At 42.6% G+C, this 23,056-nt stretch overlaps 1 protein-coding gene across 6 annotated transcripts in view; it reads left to right on the forward strand.

Annotated features, from left to right (window-relative positions):
• RASSF3 (Ras association domain family member 3) overlaps positions 1–23,056 on the forward strand; it is a 107,962-nt gene that overhangs the window by 44,832 nt on the left and 40,074 nt on the right. The window contains exon 1 of one of the 6 annotated variants that reach the window (XM_027679746.1): positions 11,008–11,198. The exons of the other annotated variants lie outside the window; for them this stretch is intronic. Within the exon in view, the coding sequence (XP_027535547.1) occupies positions 11,070–11,198 (129 nt within the window). The 5' untranslated portion in view covers positions 11,008–11,069. Of the gene's footprint in view, positions 1–11,007; positions 11,199–23,056 lie in introns of those variants that run through there. 6 annotated transcript variants of the gene reach the window in all.

Genomic DNA, 23,056 nt, shown 5'->3' on the forward strand with positions numbered 1-23,056 from the left:
TAGTAATATAGCAGTTAAAACTTTCCCAGAAGAGGCGTAAACAAACTAAATTCACTTGCTGAAACAGCTATTGCTGAACTATGAATTGACCTTGAGCTGTGTCGATTTGCTGTAATGCAAACCATCTGCACACTGAAACAATTAAAGCCTTCACATCTCCTAGGAGTTTCCTTCCTCCGATTATAACTTGCGTGCTTTGGTAGAAGCATAGAGGTAAACAGCTAGTTAGTGTGGCCCTCTGTGTCTGTGTAATTTTATGGTGCAGCACATACAAAACCATTTTCATTTGATGTGGCAGTCAGCTTTCAAGTAGGAAATACAGCATATGCTTGGTACCAAATGCTGGAGTCATAGCTTGTAAAACAGCCTGAGTTAGACACATCTGCTTTGCCTCCTCTGCTTCCCTTCCCCCACCTTCTCCTTCAGATGTACCAAGATTTCATAAAGCACTGGAGAGGCAGCGCTTAAATACAGACCGGTTTGGTATAAGGCCCTCTGCACATGCCTGACTGATACCCACCTGCCTTCTGCGATGGGGGTACATAAGTACTGCTTCTGTGCACCAAGTCTGAAGAGAAAGCATTGGATAGCAATTACAAGTGATTTTATAAAAATCTTACTTTCCAGCTAGTTCAGGTTCCAGAACCTCAGAGTTTAAACCTCTTTAAAGCCTTGAAAAAATCCATCGACAGCCATGGCATCAGAGCTTGGACATTGCTGCACTGGACAATTGCAGAGACATTGCTTCTGTAGGATCTCTCTACAATTTGCTATGTCCCACAATAGCTATGGTCTCTGCACTATAAAACCTCTTTTTACGCATTCTTCCACCATTTCTGTCCATTGAGATGATAACAGCATTAAAACCTCAGATGCTCCCTTTTCAGATGACAGGGAAGAGTAATCATGCAAGCTTAGTAAAATAAGAAAATAATTTTATTTTGTAAGAACAGATTGGGTTTTTTTCTGATTTTAGAAAACAAGTTTAGAAAATTGTTTTAGAAACTCATTTTTAGAAAGCAGTCAACATTCTAGACAACGCAAACATAAGCAGTGACTGTAAAATAAAAATAATTAAATACTTTGCTTTTAAAATTAAGTCTGAAAAATAATATGTATATGCAGCACAGCTTCTGAGCCAGCCGCGACTACTTGTCTCTGTGGCCAAAAGCTTCCATTCCAGGGAGTGACCCCTGGCCTCAGGCCAGGTACTGTAAAGTAACTCAGATCCACATTTCTCAGAGCAGGCTGTGTCCTGTGGACTCAAGATATGGCATGCATGTTTTATCAGTTCAAACATGAGGTGAGGATGAGTGGGTGACACTGGCTGGGACAGTGTAAGAGGATGGTAAAGTGCAGAGGAAGACTGGGGGGTCCACACTGCCATAATGATGTGATTTCTGTTGGTGACTACCCTTGGAAGCACCTCTGGGTTTTGTTTTGAAGGATATATACTAATTTGCTATAAAATAGGGCCCACAAATGAACTAACGTGAAATAAGACTTTCAGAACACCAGAACCTGGGACTGAGCTTGGCAGTGTTCATTGGTCCAAGTCCTGTAAATTCTAGGTCATATACATGTTATGTATAAAAGGTTATCTATAACAAATTGACAAAAGTATATCAATTGCTACATTTATGGTTTCCTTTCTGACCTGAGTACTGACCCATGTCTGACCTCTGCTTCAGGCTAGAGAAGTAATAAGGGTCTTGGTCATGCCCTGCATGTGGGGCTTGGGGGCACATGTTAAGCTCGAGGCAGTCAGTCTTGAAGAGGCATTTCCCACCTTACAAGTATATGTCTTTGAGACCCAAATATATCTCCTTTGTGTTTACTTTTTATAACATTGGTGGGGGAGGTTGTTAATGAAACAGATAAAAATAAGTAATGTCAACTTCCCTGCATCAGCCCAGGGCTCAGGCTCTGAGCTCCTCACCCACTGCAGGACCAGATGTGGCAGTCAGCAGATACATAAATAGCTTCTTTTCCTTGGGGTGGGATGGTGCTTCTACTGAACTTAAGTGCATATGTTGGGTTTTTTCCCTCTGGTCATCTCTTTTTTTCCTCCAAAATGCTGTCACTGCATCTGATTGATAAATTGTAGGCAGAAGAGAGCAAGAACTGTACTGAAGCAGGACATCTCTGGCAGGATACAGCCCCATGTGGTCTGCAGCTCTGCTGGACTTCTTGTTGATATAAAGTGTCCACTTCTTCCCTTTCTCTTCCCTCCATATTTGAAGCCAAGAGGCTGACTTTAAATCTCCTAAATTGAGGATTTGAGATGCTACGTGTACATCATTCCACAATTTTGAAAGAAAAACAGAAGCACCATGTTTTCCTTTTTCTTATTTTCTCTTTTTTAGTTCTCCAGTATCTTCTCAGCCCTGATACATATGCTTTCCTTAGCTGCCTTTTCACAAAGTACTTTTTCCATAATTTTAATTTCTAATTTTTCAGTAAGTTTTTTTCTCTAAATCTTCCTTCCAAATTACAAACACACATGTCAGCTTTCCTAAACACGTGCTCTTTTTCCACCCAGAATCCTCCATGGACATTTTGTTTTGGAATTTTATGGAATTCTGGTGAGGAAAAACCTTATTTTTATTCCAAAATATTAACTTTTTTATTTGGTTTTTACTTTTCTGATTTGCCTATTTCTCACTTCTGATTTTTTCCATTGCCTGCACTCCTGTCTTTTCTTCAAACTGTCTTACTTTTTTCTTCCCCTGCACCAGCATTCTTGCAGTGAGGGAGGAAGAGCATGACAGCGAAGGTGGGAATCAGAAAGCTCTTGGGCCAGTGAATGTGACACAGACCAAATGTGGAAGGAGTTAGCAAGATTAAGGTAAAAGAAAGCTTGATTCAGGGCAAAATTTTCAAAGGTGGTCACATCCTATCAAAAATGTGAAAAATGTTCATCTTCTGCAGCACTGCAAAAGTACAGGGGTCAAAAAGCAATTACCTTGCATTAACAGCTGGCAGCTCCTCCGTTGCCTGCTGGGCTTGCAAGTTGGAAAGTGAGTGGGCAGGCACGAGCAGGCAAGGGGGGCTGCCCTGCTGCAGTCCCCAGCATTTCAGCTGACCAGGCTGGATCTGCAGGCAGAGGGCACTGCACTTTCAGGCGATTTTTTTCAGATTTTTCCACCTAAGGGTGGACTAGATGGATCAGGCAACAAGTTGCCAGATCTGTTGTCCTGTCAAACAGTCCTGTCTTTCTGGGACGCTTATCTTCACGTACGGTTGTCAAGATGATTTCCTACAAAGTCCTAAACTTATGTGGACAGTTTCTAGGGAGTTTCTACTATCTATCACAGTCACACTTATTAAACAGAGCAAAATGTCATCTCATACACAGTATGACAAGACAATTTCATGTTCTTTGTCTAGGAAATGACAATTGGAAAGTGATTCTCAGACCAGAAGGCCCCTTCCCCCATCAATTCACCAGTTTGAGGACAGATGCTTGGAATCAGATTGCAGCTACAGTGCATTAGGGCTCACATTTTCATGGTATCTACAAAGCATGCTGAGCTTCCACAGTTGTGGTTTCTATACTTAAAACAGAAGGTCCTCGTTAATTTTACTGCCCCAAGTATTTTTATACACTGTTAGCAATTAGGAACTGAATTAAAAGTAGGAGAATGTCTGTTTTCTGTACATTTTGTTATAGAATATTTCCTTAAGATTATATTTTCTTGTATAGCAGTTCTACTGCTTACCCTGGCAAGGCGTGGGTGCTTACAGAGAATTGGATGACAGCACTTCCAGGCCTCTGAGCTTCCCTTATGCCAACCTTTGCTTATACTTATGTCTGACTATTCTCATCAATGGGACTGTGTGAGTAAGGATGTTTATTCACCTGTTTATTGAGTTGGGGCTTCTGGGCTACATCTAGGTACTGACAAACTTTATCTGAAATTGCTGGGGCTGGCTACAGCATAAGCTAAAAAGGCCATTGCTGCAGGGAACAGATTGCCACATGGAACATGGCTCTCAGCTTTGAATTCTTACTGCTACCAACATATGCACTGCTCTGTCAGTACCACAGAAATCCAGCCTTTGAAATGAGAGTGAGGGGCAGGGCAAGACTCACTTCAGTATATTTGTGCAGCTCTCTGAAACCCTCTGATTAAACATATGACAGACATATGAAATACCTGATCATCATTTATATTATAAAATCTACCTTTTCAGATCTGTGACGAGAAAGTACTTGTTTAGCAATGCAGTGTATAATCAACAGGAGAGGAGAAAAGGAAAATTACTAACAAATCTTTCTGTTTTGGAAAGCACTTCTGCCTAACTGGGATGCAAAAAGAAAAGACTGATAGAAAAATGCATGGAAGTACAGGAGAAGATTGCTTTATAAGCTTTATCAAAATCCTTTCAAGGGCAATGAGAGTCTTTCAGTTGGTCCCAATGGGTTTTGGGGCGGGGCAGGATGTAGGAAGGTGCATGCTGACACCACATGATAAGGCCAGACTCCATGGCAGTGTCTTCAAATTGCAGAAATATTCCCTTAGTGAATGTTGTATTTGTCATCTTTTAGTAGCTGACTTTGAGTCATCTTGCTAAGCTGAATTGATGACACATCTTTTTGCAATAAACAGGAGTATAGAATATTCTGGAAAACTGTCCCCTTAACACGAGGATGATGGTAATTCCAAAATTATCAGAAAGGTACAGTTTTATCTTTATAGCTTTACATAGCAGCCAAGTCCCCAGTCCTCCAAACTATGTGCATGTTTAAAATTATGAGTAGCTCTACTGATTTCAGTCAAACTGTGCATGTAAGTAAGTGGCCACATGTTTGCAGCATTGCAAGAAAGGAGACAAGCACAGACATTCCATCTGCTTGCTATCCCTCTTCAAAATAATGTAGGTCTGACTGCTCTGACCACAACCCCTGCAACGGGGAAGGTGAACTTGCTCTGAGTTCTGTTACCTTCTGAGCAATCCAAGTATGGTAGATGAAGAACACAGATTTGGTGCATGACTGCAAGTGTGCAAACATGTAAGAAAGTAATTACATGAATTATTTTTAATTTCCAGTGATCTCTTTCTTTTTGAGGATTTTGAATGAACAACTTGCACCAAGGGGGCTTAAGGGTTGGGCAGAATCAAGAATTTTAAGAGGCAGAGAAGAATTCCTGACAATGCTAAGATTGTATCTGCCATAACAAGTACGTGTCGCCATGGCATTTCTTCCCCAGGAGATGGGGAGAGGCTGTTTACCTGGCTCCTGTTTGTTTTCAATCTGCACTCATGTGGCTGGAATGACCTTGTTTGAATTAACGATTTGCTGAGTATGAATCAAAGGATAATTGTCATTGCTGCCAGTGGTACTAAACAGACCTGAGCTATTAATTCAACACAAATGGGAGAAATGAGTAAACACAAAGTTTACTGGTGTAAGGAAACTACAGGCCTGAGTGGATGTTCTGGGTTGGTTGTATTTTAACTTCATTGCTTTGCTTTGATCATCTGAAATTACTACTGTTTTCAGCTGCAATGCAGAAAAAACTAAACCTACACAATGAATTATTTATTCAGATTTTAAAGGGACAGTTACAAACTCTTTTCCTCTGCAACTTGTTTTTAGTTAGTCTTTGCTATACACATATAACTTACATAATTAAAATAATGGAATAATTATATTTCCCTGTAAATATGTTGCAAATAAGCCAAACTGAATGTGCTATTTGGTAGGAACTCTTTTGGGTTTCAATCCTAAGCATATCTTAAGATTTAGTATGTCCCATAGGAATGTACCTGAAGCAGCTCTTGGTTACGGGAGAGGGGCTGACTGCATGGTTTTTTTGCAGTCCCTTCTATACTTCTGGTTTTCTTTAGTTCTTTAAGATTTTGATCCACATTTGGATGAATGTCTGCACAAAAAATCTCAAAATCAGTATACTCAAGCAGGTGTTGGCTACAGCACTGTCTCAGTGCTGGTACAGAAACATATTACCTTTACTCCTTTCTTTTCCAGCCTCACATCATGCAGCCTATACTGTGCCTAGACCAGGAACATCATTACTCTTTAAATACAGGGAGTAATTTATTAAACATCTGTTGCCACCAGATAGCAACCAGCCACTCTTTTTGAAAGTCCCTAAGTTTTCGAAAAGCAAAAAAATTTATTGAGAAAAAAAAAGAAAGGGAAGAATGACACAGTCGTGCTGAAGCTCTGATAAATGATAAAAGAAAGTAAAACTATAGTTGGAAGTCAATGGCATACTTTACATTGATAAGGCTATGTCCACGGTTAATCCTTTATAGGATCAGGACCAGGATTTGCAAAGACGTGAAGCAGAAAATGAGAGGGGAGAGAAAGAGTCACAGTACTCCAGAAGAGATCAAAACAGCCAGGGGTTGGGGGCATCTTGCAAATTCATAGCAATTAGAATTAAATACTGCTAGGGTCATTAATGAAACTCTTCCTGCAAAGCACTGATGAAACAGGGAGGATAGTAATGCAGGTTTAGAGCGGAGTGAGAAAGTTGAGTTCCTGCAATGACCCTTTCCCTTCCACAGCCCGTGTCCTGCTTCCTTTCACTCCTCCCATCCCACTGGAGGCTGCTGCCTGCAGCTGCGGGACCTGCTTGCCAGAGAATGTAAGCATCCTTGCAGGGTTTCACCTGGGGGACTGAAGACAGGGGAGGTAGAAAAGGAGGAATATGTAGATTCTTCTCTTGAGATCTCCAAATTATTTTTTTAATTGTAATAGAAATGTAGTCTTAAATGCTATAGGACTCTCCAAACCCATGCTCTATCTTGCTTTTAGCTTTCCTGATCCTTTGACCCAGTGCCTTTTGATGTAGTCTGCCACAAGTCTGGAGAGAAGACCAAGGCTTGTGTGCAGAAGTGAGTGTCTTGGTCCTGGGGCTCAAAGCAACATTACTGGCCAAGTGAATGTTTAGTGGCTTTCCTATTTGAATGAGTCCTCCCAGTGTCTATGTCAGAGGGCGGAGAGGATGTTTTTGATACATGTAAACATCATGCAGTTGCTGATGGAGTTAATGTAAACTCCATAGGATGTGTTATCAGTCGTCCCTTTGTTTAGTCTGGGAAGCAGAAAAATGGGAAGAACAGAGAGTCCCCAAATACCCAAAAAGTTGCTCTAAAAAACCAGCAATGGACTGTTCTCCCTTTATTTCTCTTGCTAAGAAGCAAATGGACAAGGTTAAGGATTTAAAACAAGACATTAGGAAAAACTTTCTAACTCAATAAATAACTTAAACACTGGAAGGGATGGCCTACAGGGGAGGTGCTACAGCACCGTACTGTGTTTTAAGAACAGATTTCTAAAGGTCTTTTAGGGATGGTGTAAAGTTGGGTGCTCTTCTTCAGAGCAGGAGATGAATGTACTGAACTATATCTTGTAATCCTGTTCAACTATATTTTCCTGTGGTATTGTGATTACTTCAACAAAGTGATATTTTAATACAAATAAAGTAAGGAAGCTGCAGGACCTTTTCAGCAGTCCACCTCTATGCAATTCTGTGTCTGGTTTTAAGGGTTATTTCAGTCATGGTAGTTCGAAGTCCTAATTCTTGCCAGATTCATAAAATTATTCACACCTGTTTTGCCATTTAGGAAGTTCAGCTTTTATTTCTACTTTTCTGGAAGCTATGCTTGATGTTCTGTTTTTCTGAACTGACTCTCCTAAACCACTAAGTGATTTAAAGCTGAATTTTATCCTGAAATGAACAGTCATTTTAATTATTGTTTCCCCCCCTACACAACAAATAGCTGTATATCACACAGGTTATCTTTGCCTGTGATTGCTTTTTATTAATATTTTATTAATGAGATTCTTGCTTTGAAACACAAAGTGCTCATGACTATTTTAGGTTCTGTTACTTGAGCCACCACTTTTAACTGGCTACAGTTTAAAAATACTCTGAAATTCTATCTACGTCATCAACCTTTAATTAACCCCCTCCCAAAACTTCTTTCTTCTTTTCTTCACGGGTGCATTTGTAGCACTACTTGCTACTAGAACTTAATTATTAATTGAAAAAAAAAAGGCATCTCCCTCTTCTTGCTAGCTGCCTGTGTGATCATATGATAACTGATTGCCAGTTTATTTTCTCATGGGATTGAATTATTTCTTGGAAGGACTGTAGTGCTTCTCTGTGTTGTAGATCTCACTCCTCTGCCACATTCCTTGGCTTTTAAGTTATTTTTTTTACCTAGTATGCTTCAAAGAACAAGTATGCTTTCAGAAAGCTTATTACTAACTTTATCTTGAGACATGGCTGTCTTTGTTTTCATTATTTAGTGTTGTTTGGGGGTTTTTAGAGGCCTGTCAGAGTGAACCAAAAATAACGCAAGTCTGGTAGTGTAGATGTTTAAATGCAGCACCTAACAAAGAGCCTTGGATGAGTCTTACTTAGGTAAGATCAAAAAGTCAATTTGAGAAGGTGGAAGAGTACTTGTCTGGGGACAGAGACCGTAAAAATATGGACAGAGTAGTCTGGAGACAGTGAAATCAACAGGGGTATCAATTAATCTTTAAGTATCAGCCTTGCAAAATACTCGATAGGATTTGGTTATGTTACTTGCCAGCACCAAACAAATAAAAATTGAAAGGCATCACATCTGTTTGTACCTTCATGTGAATTATTTGATTCAGTGCCATGTCTGAAAAAAATTAAAGTAAAAAAATCTCTGTCAAAATTAGTAGACTTAAAAACAGAACCATAATGGAGGAGTGAACTCATACTGGAAGATATAGCCCAGAGAACTTAGATGTATTCTCTTCCTCATTCTTTGTTGCAGCAAGAGAAAACAGTACTGTGAATCTTTCCGTGTTACCGATATAAATGATGCTTCACAGACGAGGTGAATGCCATGCCTTGCTGACAGGGAACATGTAAACTCGAGCCCAGGACTTTCAACTGATCTTGCACAGATGGACTTGAGCTCCCTTGCAGCAGCTTATTGTCTTGATGATCATCTTTGCCAGCTTAATGGTCCACCCACACACTACCAGGCTTGAGGCTGCAGCCAAGCAAACAAGTTACAAACAGTGCCTTTTTTGCTGGGGAGTCTGTCAAGTGTGCCACCAGGTAATATTTAAAAATACCTTTGTAGTTTGAAAACACAAATCCCATTTTGTAGCATATCTCAATCACTTAAAATCCTTCACCTTAATTTTGATCACGGTCAGGGGCTTTTTTTCTGAAAGCTTTGTAAACTGGAGTTACTGGGTCTTGGGCAGGTTCAGAGGCATGCCCAGCAGGTCTCTGGTGGGACTTCCTTTTGGCATGGAGCTGGGCTTGGCGAGCCAGGTAACACAAAGCTCGTTTGTCTAAAACAAGCATTTTAGTACGTTTTAGTCACATTCAAGTAACTTGGCATTCAACTTAAAGCTATCTTGCATACCGTGGGGCTTTACAGTGCCAACAAGTAGGCTCAAGGTCTGACACATCCGCATCTATGCTATTAGTCTCAATTATTTGTTTCAAAAGCTGTGCAACCTTCTAATCTGCCAGATGCCAAACTCCATACAAAAATCTGGAAGAATCAGAGTTGATGGGAAAGTAAGGATTTAACACCTCCCAAACTGATTTGACTGGTTTTAGTTCTCAGTGTGAGTTGTTTTGTTGGTGTTGAGGTGCCCTTATCAATATGTAAGGATACAGGTGTGGAAAGAGAAGCTTAGTGGCAGAAACAGACCCAGTCCCCACTCAGGTGGGGGGATAGGAACAGCCACACACAGCAAATGAGGAGTGTGTGAGGGGCCAGAGAAATGGGGATCAGTAAGAGGGAAAGGAGGTGTCAGCTAATGGTATAATGGTGTCCCTGATACATCTCTGTCTGAGTACTGAGACCATGGGAACTGGCTTAGATGTGTTGGCTTAGATTGCAGTTTGGTAAACACAAAGCTCCAATTCTGTTTAATCTAAGGCTGTGCTGCTGCTGAAAGGTGTTGCCTGCTCTCCTCTCTGATCCCCAAGTCTCCAGAGGTTTGCTCTGGCAGCAAGTGGCTGATGTGACTCATTTCCCCTTTTGGGGCCACTGCTGTGGCATAGGGGACAGAAGGAACGCCGGACTAAGGGTGTGCAGGAAAGGCAAGTCTGCTTGTATGGGCAGCTGCAAAGCTTTAGGAAGCGGTACCTTAAACCCAGCATCCTGTCGGTGACAGTGACCAGCCCTGGATAAACTAAGGGAAGACATGAGAAACTCTGAAGCAGGTAATTACGGAGCAACTTGGCCTTCACGCATTGTCTGTCATTTCCCCCGTTGGTGATGAGTCTGATGTTTGCCCTGTGTCTCATCAGGACTTTTGTGCTTTTAAATATGTTTTCCAGTTGCAGCTCTGGATAGTCTTGCTATCTGTACACGTATCTAATCTCTGCTGAGTCTTCACAAGCCTCACTCCTCGCTACATCCCGGGGCGATGAATTCCATCGATTTAATAGTCCATGGGCTGCTGATGGTGCTGGAGCGACCGGGGCCAAGCACCGCCACGGCTGCGAAACTCGGGGCTGTGACTGCTCAGCGCGGTGGGGCTGCCGCCGGTCGTGGCCTGAATTCACGGATTGCTGGGGGAAAAGGCTTTCGCCATTGTTTTGCCTCGGTTATTTTTTAATAACTTTGTTCTTACACTGCATAGAAGGTGAAATCGGGTAATTATTGGGGAAAAGTTTGGGAACTTATTTCTTCAGCACGGCCTCCCCCTCATCTGCCTCGTTCCTGGTAACTAACATGGGGACACGACATCGGGAAAGGGGGTCAGGGACTCGGCCGCCCCCTGCCCGGGCCGGGAGGGTGTTTGGGGCGCGGGGGCGGGAAGGGGCCCCCCCTGCTCCTCACCTGCTGCCCGGGCGGGCGGAGGCGGCGCTGCCCGCGGGAACTCGCGCGGCAGGAAGGGAGCGGAGCGAGGGCGGGAGCGCGGCAGCCACAGCCCGGCTCCTCCTCCTCCTCCTCCTCCTCCTGCGCCCCGGACCCGCCGGGCTGGGCGAGGAGCGGCAGCGGCGGGGCCCCATGCGGTGGCCGGGACGGCGCTCTCCGCCGCCCGGCCCCACCAGCACTAGCAGCCGCTGCCGCCGCCGATGACCTGGACCAGCAGTATGAGCAGCGGGTACAGCAGCCTGGAGGAGGAGGAGTCCGAGGAGTTCTTTTTCACCGCCCGCACCTCCTTCTTCAGGAGGCCGCCGGGCAAGTCCCGCGCCGCCCCGCAAGTAAGTGCCGTGCGCGGGGCTGAGGAGCGGCTGCGCCCGCGAGGCAGCTCCGCCGGGCCGGGCCGGCTCCCTCCGGCTCGGCCTCCACGTGTCCGCTGCCCCCTCCCCCACGGGGAAAGACCCGCGGAGCCGCCCGGACCCGGGACGGAGCGGGGAGCGGGCGGCCGGGCAGGGCTTCTTTCCTCGCCGGGCGTCGAGCGGGGCTCCCGCGCGGCCGGGGGTCTCTGGAGGGGCCCCCGCCGGCGTGCCCCGCTCGGCGGCCGGGCTGAGGGACCCCCAGCGCCCGGCGGGCAGGGGATGTGAGGAGGGATCACATGTCTGCGGTAACCGTGCTGTCGGCCCCGCTGCCGGCTCGGCGGGCAGCGCTCCGCCGGGGCACGGCAGGGTCTGCCCCCTCGCTCCTCTCGGAGCTCATTCCGCGGTGAATGACAGCCTCTTCAGCTGGTTTGTTGGCAGAAAAAGGCCCTCAGAAGTGTTTAAGTGTCTTGGTTTAAGCATTCAGGCTCAGGCAATGAGCTGCAAGTAGGCTTTGAAGTGAAGAACTGATAAAAACAAAGCAAGAACCCCGAACCAACCCCTATTGTGGTCAGCGTTGAAATTTCAGTAGAGGACCTGTCCGATCCAGAGCAGTCATTAAACCATATAGGGTAAACGTCACATTTCTTTAGCTGAGCAGTCCGTCCCCTCTCATTTCTCTCATCCTAAAGCGCAGGACGTCTTCGTAGAGGTGTTTTGTGTCTTTGGAAATTGGAAGCTAGCGACCTGTTTTGTTTATACTAGTTCTTTGCCTGCTCCTACCAGCATCTGTAGCTTCCTTCTGTTCAGCATCTATTTCTTTCTACCAACTCTTGGAGTTTTTCCCTACCAGATTTCGGTTCCAGTATTACCACTGCTGTGGGGACCTGGTTATAAACTTGCTTATCAAAGCCTGGGCACCACAGCTGCCCTCTGGTCCACCCGTGCCATATGTCAAAAACCATCGTTCATTGCCCACAGCCATTTCTGTAGGCTATGTTCTGCTGCAGAAAGCAAATCTTGGTTTATGTTTCTCTGAGGTTGTCCATCTGTTATGCTCCATTTCTGATTTGCTTAAAACTGAAAGCCTCTAGCTGCCCCTCGGGAAACTCTTGCTCCTGTTTGAGGAAGTGCACAGAGCCCTCTGGAGCTTTTACTTCCTTTGCAAAGTTTGGCAAGGAGCCTGGGCACACCCTCTCCCTACACCTGAGCTTGGGCACTTGGTGCAAATAGGCTGGGACCAGCTGCTTATCAGGTCGTGGCTGCTTGTGCAGTGTGCTCCTCTTGACACCTCTCCTCAGGAGTTGTCTTTTTCTCATCCATTTTGAGTTTCAGCCTCCCACTACCCTCAGGTATTCTCTGGAAACTGGCGAGTCCTGCAGAGTGTCCTTGAACTTCATCTGCTAACGCCAGTGCTGGCTTCCACCTGGCCCTTGCAGAGGAGAATAGTGGTGTGACAGTACTATGTGAATAGATAACTAACTGCTGTCAGGCTCGGTGTAGCTACTATATTGTGACATGTGAGAAGGCCCAGGTCTTGATTCAGATCTAAAAACATACATGTGTCTTTATGATGCTATTGTATGAGTTGTTTTACAAGCTGTATAAGTAGTAAATTGTGCAAATGTGTAAATTGCAGTATGTGATGATGTTTCCAAGCAAGAGGGACTGGAAAAAACCCCCAAACCACAACTAAAATTTGCTATTCTGTTCTAGTAATGTTTCCCAAGAGAATACTGCAGTGAGGTGTTGCAGGGTACATGTTTAAGTATGTATTTAGTAGGCTGGAACAAATTCATCCGTATTGCTGACTCTGCAGCATCAGAAATACTCAGCTAATGTTTCTAGTCATAAAGTTATTACCAGTTGCTCTGAGCTGCTGATTTATAGAGGAAAGAAAAAAAATCCCCAAACAATGCTGAATGTAGATTTCAACAGTCATGTGGCCAGTAAGAGTGAGTTTCCCCTTCCAGCAATAACAGTCATAATAAGCCTCTTTGTAGGGAAGAGGATGTTACTTTTGGTTTGTATTTGAGGTTTAGTCAAAAAATGCATACTATGTCCCCTTGAGCAAACAGAAAAGAGGGGAGCTAATAGTTGTTTCTGTGTGTTTCTCAACTATACAGATATTAAGTTTTGCAGTGTGGGTTTCTTTTTTTGTAGAAGATTTAAATGCTGGCTGTTACTTTTATCCCTCTATCTTAGCTCCCTCTGCCCCCTTTCTTGGGAAGAAATGGGTTAGAGCATTTGGCTTGCAGCTATGCCTGCAGAAAAACTCAGTACTAGCATTTAGCCTTGTTTTGTATGGATTTCCAAAGAAAAGGAAGAAAGAAAAAAGGAAATTCACGGGTTTAAGTAGTGAGGTTTAGTCTTCCATTTAATAGGTCAAGGATGGGCTTACATACCTCAGATCTGCAGTTGAGACAGGATTAATGAATTGATAGCAATTCTGATGTAACATCTTGTGATAATACCTTTGGTCTTTGCCTAAGATGCCTGATCTCCAGAGTTGTTAAAGATTTGTCTCTTCATCTCTCTGTACCACTTCTAAAATACTTGCAGCATAAAACCATTGCAGCATGTGATAGGCAGCATGATGTTTGGGGTTGAGCTGTGGCCCCAAAGTTATTTCTTAGGCAAGAAATACTTCAGTCTGAGGGCAATGTAGATAAAATGCAGGTTGCTTTATGCAGTGTTGCTGCTCATGAAATTTTAGCTTTCTTTAAGGTTTCTTATCTTCTGTGGCTCTTGTAAAATTTAAATATAGATTAAGCTCAGTGTAGCCCTGTTTTGTGTTTGCAATGACTCATTTCATAAATGAAAAAGGAGGAACTGTAAATATATTTGTCCTGCCAGTATGACTGCTCATGTGAGGTAAAGTTATCTATGTACATAGGCTTTTGCAAGATCAGACCTGTGCTTCTGTATGATCAAGCCTTTGGAAATTGTCCATTCCCTATAGAGAAAATACCAAAATAAGATGTTTGGTAAACTTCTGAAAGCTGAGACCCCTTTCTCTCCCTCTTTCCAGCCCACCCCCATCCTTTCAGGAAAATTGAAAACAGTCATGCCTGCTGCTGCAAGCCCCACCATATGTTGGAACGATGCACATCTTCCCGTGCACGTTTTCTGCGCTTTCCTTCGACATCCAGTTCCCTGAATTCTCCTACTTTGAACCACTTTGGGTTAATGTAAATCCTTCCAATACTTTTCCTTTCTCAGGGGTCTCGATGGAGAGTAGCTTTTCAAGCATTTTAGTTGGTGTCTGAGTTAGTTCCCAGCCTTGCTGAGCTCATATCTTCCATGAGGATCCCTGTAAACGCTTGAGGACATCCGTGTACTTGGTTCTGCCTGCTCTGCATTTGTCATCCCCTCCCAGTGTAACTGTAAGGGTTAGAAACATGAGAAGAGGCTGTGGTCAAGATCTCTCTCTGCCCTTTCATATGAGGGATCTGTGACAGAGGACACCACTGTGCCTTGGGAAACCTTGCTTCAGAAACTGGCAAGTGCTATGAAAGTCATGTATCCCAGCTGTTAGAAGAGGGCCAATCCTGCAGCTTGTGTTCATCATCTGAATTGTGAATAGTTTGCACACAAAATGTGAGAGAGTTCTGCTTGATGTCTAGCTTGGATATAGGAAGTTTGTTGCTTGGATGCTGCTGTGCTCTTTGAAAAAAAAAAATGCTACTGTGTGTTCATGCTCTGTTCTACCATTTCACAGGGGGCTCTGTAAAAGTATTTGCAAGAAAAATGTGCATTGCTTCTGTTGGCAGTTTCCAGAAATGCATGTGTTCCTCTTGCACTCAAGAAGGTGCTCGATGCCTTGCTGTCAACACTGGTCCTTCTCTCTGAGGTCTGATTTCTCCCTCTCTCTTCCCCTTACTGGTCTCAGTCTTCATGGCCTCCAGACCCGCTGTCTAAGTTCCTTCCGCTGCACCCTCACCCAGTGCCCCCTGCCACGACATTGGTTTTCTGGCTGTCTTTTCTGCCCATCAGTTGAATTTGCAGGTGTGGTAGTGGAGGTGGGAAAGGAAATCCATAAGAAAGCTGGAAATGGAAAGTGAATAGAGAAGAGCAGAGGAGGTATGAAGGGGAAAGGCAAAAGGCAGAGGTTGAAAGTAACATCCCTAACTAGTCCTGGCAAGGTAACCAGCCATCTCTCATTTCACTGTTTGAAGAGGAGGTTTGCAGGGAAAGGTGTTGCAAGTTTTTTTTTTTTAATGGGTGAGCTCGTGCAAGTTTGAAAAAGTAGGACAAACTTCTGGGTTCAGAAGCCTTTCTTTAGGTCTCATCCACATGAATTTGCACAGTAGGTCGAGGCATTTCATTGAGAGGAAGAGAGACTAAAAAAAGGCATTTTATTTGGGAAGAAAACAGTTTCTAGGAATAAAATGCAATTTGTAAATGCTCAAGTCTAGTTAAGATGGCTTTGTGTTACCAGTGGCTGTTATTAATGTTTCACGTTGTTTGACCATTACGACTCTTCCTGGGTTTCCTTTCAGCAACATTCCCTAGGGAAAATGGCTCTCCTGACTACCAGAAAAAATGAGTTGCTAATTATAGGCTTGCTTTGGAGCCAAAAAGTTCAGGTTTTTGTTTGACGGGTAGTTGTAAAACTTATTTAAAAAATAAAAAAAAACCCTAAAAGTATCCAGTAATGTTTCTTTTTTTTTCCGCTTTTTTAAATCCATTTGGCAGTCAGTGAGTATTATGGGATAAACATTGTCGCAACTAAAATACTTGAAAGTTAAGAATTGAAGGAATGAGCGGAGTAGAGATTGTGTCTATTTTAAGATCACATTACTGTGAGAGTAAAATAGTGGTCCTTATTTTGTGTTTCTGCCTCACTCTTGGAGCAGTTGATGTGGCATGTGTGTGTCAGTAGCTTGGAGGAGCTTGATGGCCATTTTAGGGTGAACTCTTGAGTCCCCTTGTGGTGTCTGACAGCCTCTGGAGGTGAGATGAAATTCATGCTCTGTGCAGAGGATGCTGGTTGCTGTATGCTGCTTTATCATCGCAGTTGGTTCTTGGAATCATCAGTTTAAATTTTAGGGACCTAACTATATGAAATGGCAACTACCAGCACACAAAAATTTGAGAAACAATTTAGATGAACTGGATTAACATACTGTCCCAAGTAGAGTTCAAGTCACTTAGTGCTGTTGCATTCAGCAGTTTAAATGTCATGAGTGCAGCACCAGCGGCAGACAGTATTCAGACTAGATGACAAACTCTTATATTTCTGCTTTTTTCTTTAGTCTATTGTGTTAATACTGTATTAGATGCATCTCAGGCAGTTGCTTCTCTGTTAGCATAAGCTTTGGAAGCACAGATAATGTGTTACTATCTTCGTTATTGATACTTATTCAAATATCACCAGATAAACACGGATTTTTTTTTTCCTTTTGTTTTGAGAAAATAAGGCTTTGACTCTTCTGGCCGAGTCTTGGAGTACAGTAGCTAGGCTTCACATTGGTAAGATCAGGAGTACTTAGTAAGTATGGGTGTTTTGTGATTTAAGTGATGTAACTGAGTTGGGATAATCCTGCATCTTTAAGTGCAAAGCAGAAGGGCAGACCTGCTGGAGCTTCGGACTTTCACTGAAGTGAGAAGGTATTGGGCACCTATGGCCTTATGGTCCTGACACAAGGAGTTTTGTTTTAACTGAAGAATCTGGTGAATCCAGGGAAAGTGCTCCACAGAACAACAGAGCTCAAGATCATCTGAATACACTAAAGAGATTTTAAAAAATGCATAAACAATTACTTAAGGAAGTAGAGAATTTGGAACCCCATTTTCATGATCTATTATTTCAACTGTAGACTAGTGTGTAAGAATAATATCAGAATGACCATTTTGGAGGAGGTTCTTGCTGGTTAACATTTAGCCACTGCAAGAGCAAAATTATGAAGAAAAACTGAAGTAGAAACTGATACTGCAATTTATCCCTTGTGTAGAAAAGCCACCACTATTGGATTAATACATGCAAAGAGTACTGGCTCATGGGTCAGACACAAAGGATTATAGTGAATGGGGTAACATCAGACTAGCAACCTGTCACTAGTGGGGTTCTGCAGGGCTCCATCTTAGGTCCAGTTCTCTTCAACATCTTCATTAATGACTTGGACACAGGACTGGAAGGAGGAGCTGTTGACTCCCTCGAAGGCAGGGAGGCCCTGCAGAGAGATCTTGACAAATCAGAGGGCTGGGCAATCACCAGCCATAGGACGTTCAACAAGGGAAAGCACCAGATTCTGCACCTGGGATGGGGCAACCCTGGATGTTTGTACAGGCTGCGAAATGAGATGCTGGAAAGCAGTGCCACGGAAAGGGACCTGGGGGTCCTGGTTGATGGCAAGTTGAATTTGAGTCAGCAGTGCCCTGGCAGCCAGGAGGGCTTGCTGTGTCCTGGGGGGCATCAGGCAAAGCACCTCCAGCCAGTTGAGGGAGGGGACTGTCCTGCTCTGCTCTGCACTGGTGCAGCTTCATCTCGAGTGCTGTGTGCAGTTTTGGGAGCCACAATATAAGAAGGATATAAAGTTATTAGCATCCAAAGGAGGGCAACGAAGATGGTGAAGGATCTGGAGGGGAAGACTTATGAGAAGCAGCTGAAGTCACTTAACTTGTTCAGGTTGGAGAAGAGGAGACTGAGGGGAGGCCTCATGAAAGTCTACAACTTCCTTGTGAGGGGAAGAGGAGGGGCAGACACTGATCTGTTCTTTCTGGTGCCCAATGACAGGACCCAAAAGAATGGCCTGAAGTCATGTCAGGGGAGGTTTTGGTTAAGACATTAGAAAGAGGTTTTTCATCCAGAGGGTGGTTGGGTACTGGAATGGGCTCCTCAGGGCAGTGGTCACAGTACCAAGCCTGACAGAGTTCAAGAAGCATTTGGACAATATTCTCAGGCACTTGGTGTGATTCTTGGGGCTGTCCTGTGCAGGGCCAAGACTTGGACTTCAATGATCCCTATAGGTCCCTTCCAACTCAGAATATTCTATGATTTTAAACTGATTAGCAGAGAATTTTAGATGAAGTTGTAGATGTATAGTGCAGTATTTGCCTGTGACACTATACAAGTGAGCCAAGCAGCATAAATTTCAGGAAGATAGACATGAGAGTGACAAGTCTCTGTTCACCTGTTCTCATGAGCAGGCAGAGAAGGTCCTTGGGACTTTGGCACGCAGCATGTCGGGCTAGGCTCTTCAATATGTCCTGCATTTCACTCTTGGGTAGAAATGGTAGGGGTGTTATGTATGCATGCATAGATACACACTCACACTTAAAAAAAATAAATATATACAAGCACTTTAATAGAACAAATATATACTTTATATATTTTATATAAAAATATTTAAAAAATACATATAAATGTAACACGCGCACATACGTACACACACGGATTTGTATTTTGATACCAACATTCAGAAAAAGTCTTAAAACCAGCAGTCCCACAGGTGTTCTGGGCATGCCCTGGTGGGATTGAAGCTACCCCAGCATGCTGTCGTCCCCTTAGTTTCAGTGCAACACTTACCTGACTGCAGTGTTGTCAAGCTTTTGTATGGGTTCAGGTGCCTGTAACAAAGCCTGCACGTCTCTATGGACAGGTGCGAATTGACTTGGGGTGAGTAATTGCTGCCTTCCTTCTGATTTTGGCATACTTGCGATGTTGATGAAATACTGCAGACAGTTCTGAGGAGACTGCTTCCTATGCAGACATGTATTTGGCTATGCTAAGTAGCCACATGTGATTTATGTAGCAATTAAGATCGCTTTCTAGTTGCTCATCTGTGTGTGTGCTGGAGAGGAATTTGTAGTAGTGTATGCAGAGGAACCTATGCTGTGCTGAAAATAATAGTAAAAGCAGCACTGGCTCATCTGCCTCAGAGGATGCATCCAGTGTTCATGTGGGGTGTGTAGGAGTACTTGGCATGCTGGTTGTCAGCTTCTCTGTCTTGTTCTTTACCCACTAAATAATTGTGGAAAATGCTGTTTGCAAGTGTGTTTCTTTTAGAAATTATATAAAATAATATATTGGGGCAAATTGCAAAGGCAGTTGTCTCTAATCTTTTACAGGTATCCCTGTTGTCCGTAATTAGGACTGCTTGTCTTGTTTTCTGTCTCCTCATTGATCAGAGATGTGGTTGAGTGCATGGATAAACAGTCTAACCATGCTGAATTCTTCCCGGTAGTGCACAGCCCTTGTATCTTGTGTTTGCAGTACACAGTCAATATGGTCTCTCTAAAGCCTGAATAGTTGTAATAAAAACTGAATATCAAGTTCTGCCCTGATTGAAGATGATAGCTTGCCAAATAATTAAGTACTTAATTTTATTTCTGCTGAAGCAGGAATCCCATGATTTGTCTTGTCCCCCTTGAAGTTTGTAATAGAACAAATTTGTTCTTCACAAGTAGCTTAACAGTTTTATTGATGGCTAATAACCTCTGTTATAGAGGACTTCCTCTTAGTAACTTTTTATAGTGAGTTGTGCCTAGATCACAGTAGCGTGTAAACTTGAAAGAGTTTAATTCAGATGTTTCATTTAGAGTATTACTTTTCTTTTAGGGGGTTCCTCTCTTCTGAAGAATTATGCTCCTCAAAAACAAAACCTGCTTGTCTTGCTGTTCAGTGTGATTTAGTGTGTTCACTTAGATACATAAGCTGAGATATGGAAGTCTTTTTGTACAGAGTTACTCATCTCATTGCAAAGTATTTTCATGGTTCATCTGAGAAGGATCTGGTAAAGCCATATAAACTCCAGCAACTGCACTAGGGATTTTGGCACGAGCTATTGTGATTATGTGTACAGAAACCAGCATATTCTTTGGCACTGCTTAAAAGACTAAGAATATGGTGGTTGTGTGTTGCCTAATGGGAGAATTGACTTGCATTGTTTGTCCTAATGTCTGAAATGAGTAAGTTCAAGGTTCATTGTTATTGTGAGATCAGCATAAGAGTCAGTGCAGTTTTTTCACAACAGATGTAGTTTGAACTACTATATTACAATTTTTTTATTACGTTGTTATTGATGTGTTCAAAGGTTATATAGTGTAGGCATAGACAAGTATCTTGTGTTACCGTTTATGATGTAAAGGGTAAAAAATAAACTTCTGATTTTTTTGCATCTCTGATTAGTTTGTTAGTTATAGAGAAGTTGTTATGTGGTAAGTGACCTAGGCTGTGCCTGAAGTGTACAGCAGGTACATGCTGTAGCCAGCTGCAGGCACTGATCCCCCAGCTGTCCAGACTGATGCCTTAAAGACTGATCTGTCTCTATTTTGTTACCATGTGCTTTAAAAAGCAGTGGAGAGAGAGGGTTTCTGCAGAAGCATTTCTGGATCCATCAGGCTAGGCTGTTGAACCTAAGTGTTGAAGACTAAGGAACAGAAATATGAACAAACATGCAGGCTCCCCACTTCCAGCAGCAGGAGTAGCTGTGGTCCAAAAATTAGACCCATGGGATGGCTGTGGTATAGTATAGGGGTAAATGCTGCAATAGGGAGTGCTCCTGAAAACTGCTGAAATCTCTTACTCTCCATGTGGCATTGACCTGGCATCTGAAAGCTTGAAGTAGGTGTAACTTTTATATTTGATAGTTGAGGAATGAAAGAGGAGGAGAAGGAAGGAATCTTTGTGTAGAAGACTTGTTCCATCTGTTGCAGGATGATAAATATGAGCACTTAACAAACTGCTGAGAGCAAATTGGAGTAAATGATCCTGGTTGCTATATGAGGCATGGTAAAAATCTCATTTGAGATGGGGAGTTGGTTTGTGACTCGCTTGTCTTATAGGCGTTCTGAATGAAAAAGAAAGGAAAAGTATTATATCTGTCCTGCTGTAAGTGTAGGCTGAAGAATGGCCTGTTCATATTTCCACACCAGGGAACGATGTCTCGTGTCCTGTGGAAAAACGTCCAGTTCAGTCACAAGTTCATACGTGACGCAGCTGCTGCATTAGGTGCCCGTGTACAAGTGCTGGCAGTGTAAGAACACGAGATGCAGAGTCAGGGGAACATCACTTGTGCAGGCAACCTGATGCAAGCAGTAATCAGACTCCCATGCAGTCTGCATAAGAGAAATCTACTGTATTAAGGAGAACTTGATCTTTCATTAAAGAAATCTTTCTCTGATCATGATACTCATAGCTTTCATGAAACCTAACTTAGCACAGTGTTACTTTTCTTATGCAGTGTCTACATAAACTTGTAACTCTGAAATCTTATTTTCTGTATTTAGAAGTGTATCCACATCTCTGAGCTAATTTTGTTGTAAAATCTAACATTAAGGAGAGTCTGTCTTTTTTGCATGGGTTAGCAGGTCAGTTTAAGATGAACTGGGGATATTTAACTTGATATTCAGGGGTCCTTTAGTTGTTGAATTGAGGGAACAAAGAATATGCAATACGCGGTGATGACTAATGACAGGAGTCTTAATCAGCTCTTTCTGTAATGAAAATAATTCAACTGCTTTTAGAGAGCCCAGTGAGTGGACCTCAGGGTCTAAGTGGATGAAGTCACAGTAGCTAAGTTAAGATAGTCAGTCTCATGGAGTGGGACCATTGTAGAGTTTAAAGACTGGACTATCTTTTTTGTATTTGCTAATATAATTTAGTTATTTTCCTGGGAAAGTGACTCTTCAAATATTGAATTGCTTTAGTTACCTTTTAATTCACTGTAGTGATAAGAGACTACTGCATGTGCATATGGCTGTCTGAGGAGACAGTAAGTACTTCTGGACATCAATTAGATAAAGCTCTGAGTCAGATCATCACATTATTTTAAACTTTGTTTTTCTACTCTCAATGAATATAAAGTTGAATTAATTTACCTAGAGAGTTGCCTTTCTTAAGTTTTTTTTTTCCTTTGGGCTCTATGACTATGTAAAGAATTATTCCTGAATAATTTTTTTTTCCCTCCTTATTTTTCCTTCAAGGTCCTAGCTAAGCGAGAACTTGTTTTATTCTTTGGGTACCAATTAATTTCCCATCTCCTTTTAGTCTGAGACTGATTTGCACTGCTGTGGTTTATAACAGAATTGCTGACAAATCTAAATACCTTCTCTCAACAGTCTCTGCAAAGTATTGCTTTGGGGTCTGATTTGGGCTTCCTGGGAACAAGTTTGTTTTCACAGAAATTGAAAAATGGTATTAGTGTTCAGCTGACCATGTGATCCACTACTATGAACTTTTGTTGGTCCCTTGCTTGCCTAGGAGGTATTTTTACTGCTTTTAAAAAAGTAAAATGTTGGCATAATAAAATTCAACTTATCTAAACCCACCACATTCTCATTAAAGTATGCTAAAGAAAATATCGTCTATAAGACTTCTAATTCCGTGCTGTAAATTGCAACCTTTTTCTTGAGAAAATATTCAGTAGACTGTTATTGAAGAGTATAATAATCAGAAGAATGTCCTTATTGCTCACTCAAACCTGTGAGCAATGTCCCCTTCATGAAGTAGATTTGGTTGTGGGATTTCTGGCTTTTTGTCACCCTAGTCAGAATTTTTGATCTGTAAAATGAAACAGACAGCTCATATGCTTAGAATGATGAGATTTTTCTATTCTAGATTAGGCTGGGTGCCTATTAGCCAGCCACTGTCTACACTACAAAGTGTAGACAGTTCCTACATCTTAGACCTGATCACAGCATATGTAACTTTATCCCAAATAAATGCCAAGTATTTAAGCAAGGAGGAGAACTACTGATGCTGTGTAAATCCTAGTGGCTTTGTTGCCAGTGGGGCGTATTCCATCAGGATTTCTCCTTTGGTTTGTTAAACCATAGGGCATTTGTGGTTGCCTTGATATTGTGATGGAAGATTTGTTATAAAATACAGGAGAAGTAAT

Source organism: Neopelma chrysocephalum, unplaced genomic scaffold (genome assembly GCF_003984885.1).
Source record: "Neopelma chrysocephalum unplaced genomic scaffold, ASM398488v2 Primary Assembly neopelma1_59, whole genome shotgun sequence".
NCBI lineage: Eukaryota > Metazoa > Chordata > Aves > Passeriformes > Pipridae > Neopelma > Neopelma chrysocephalum.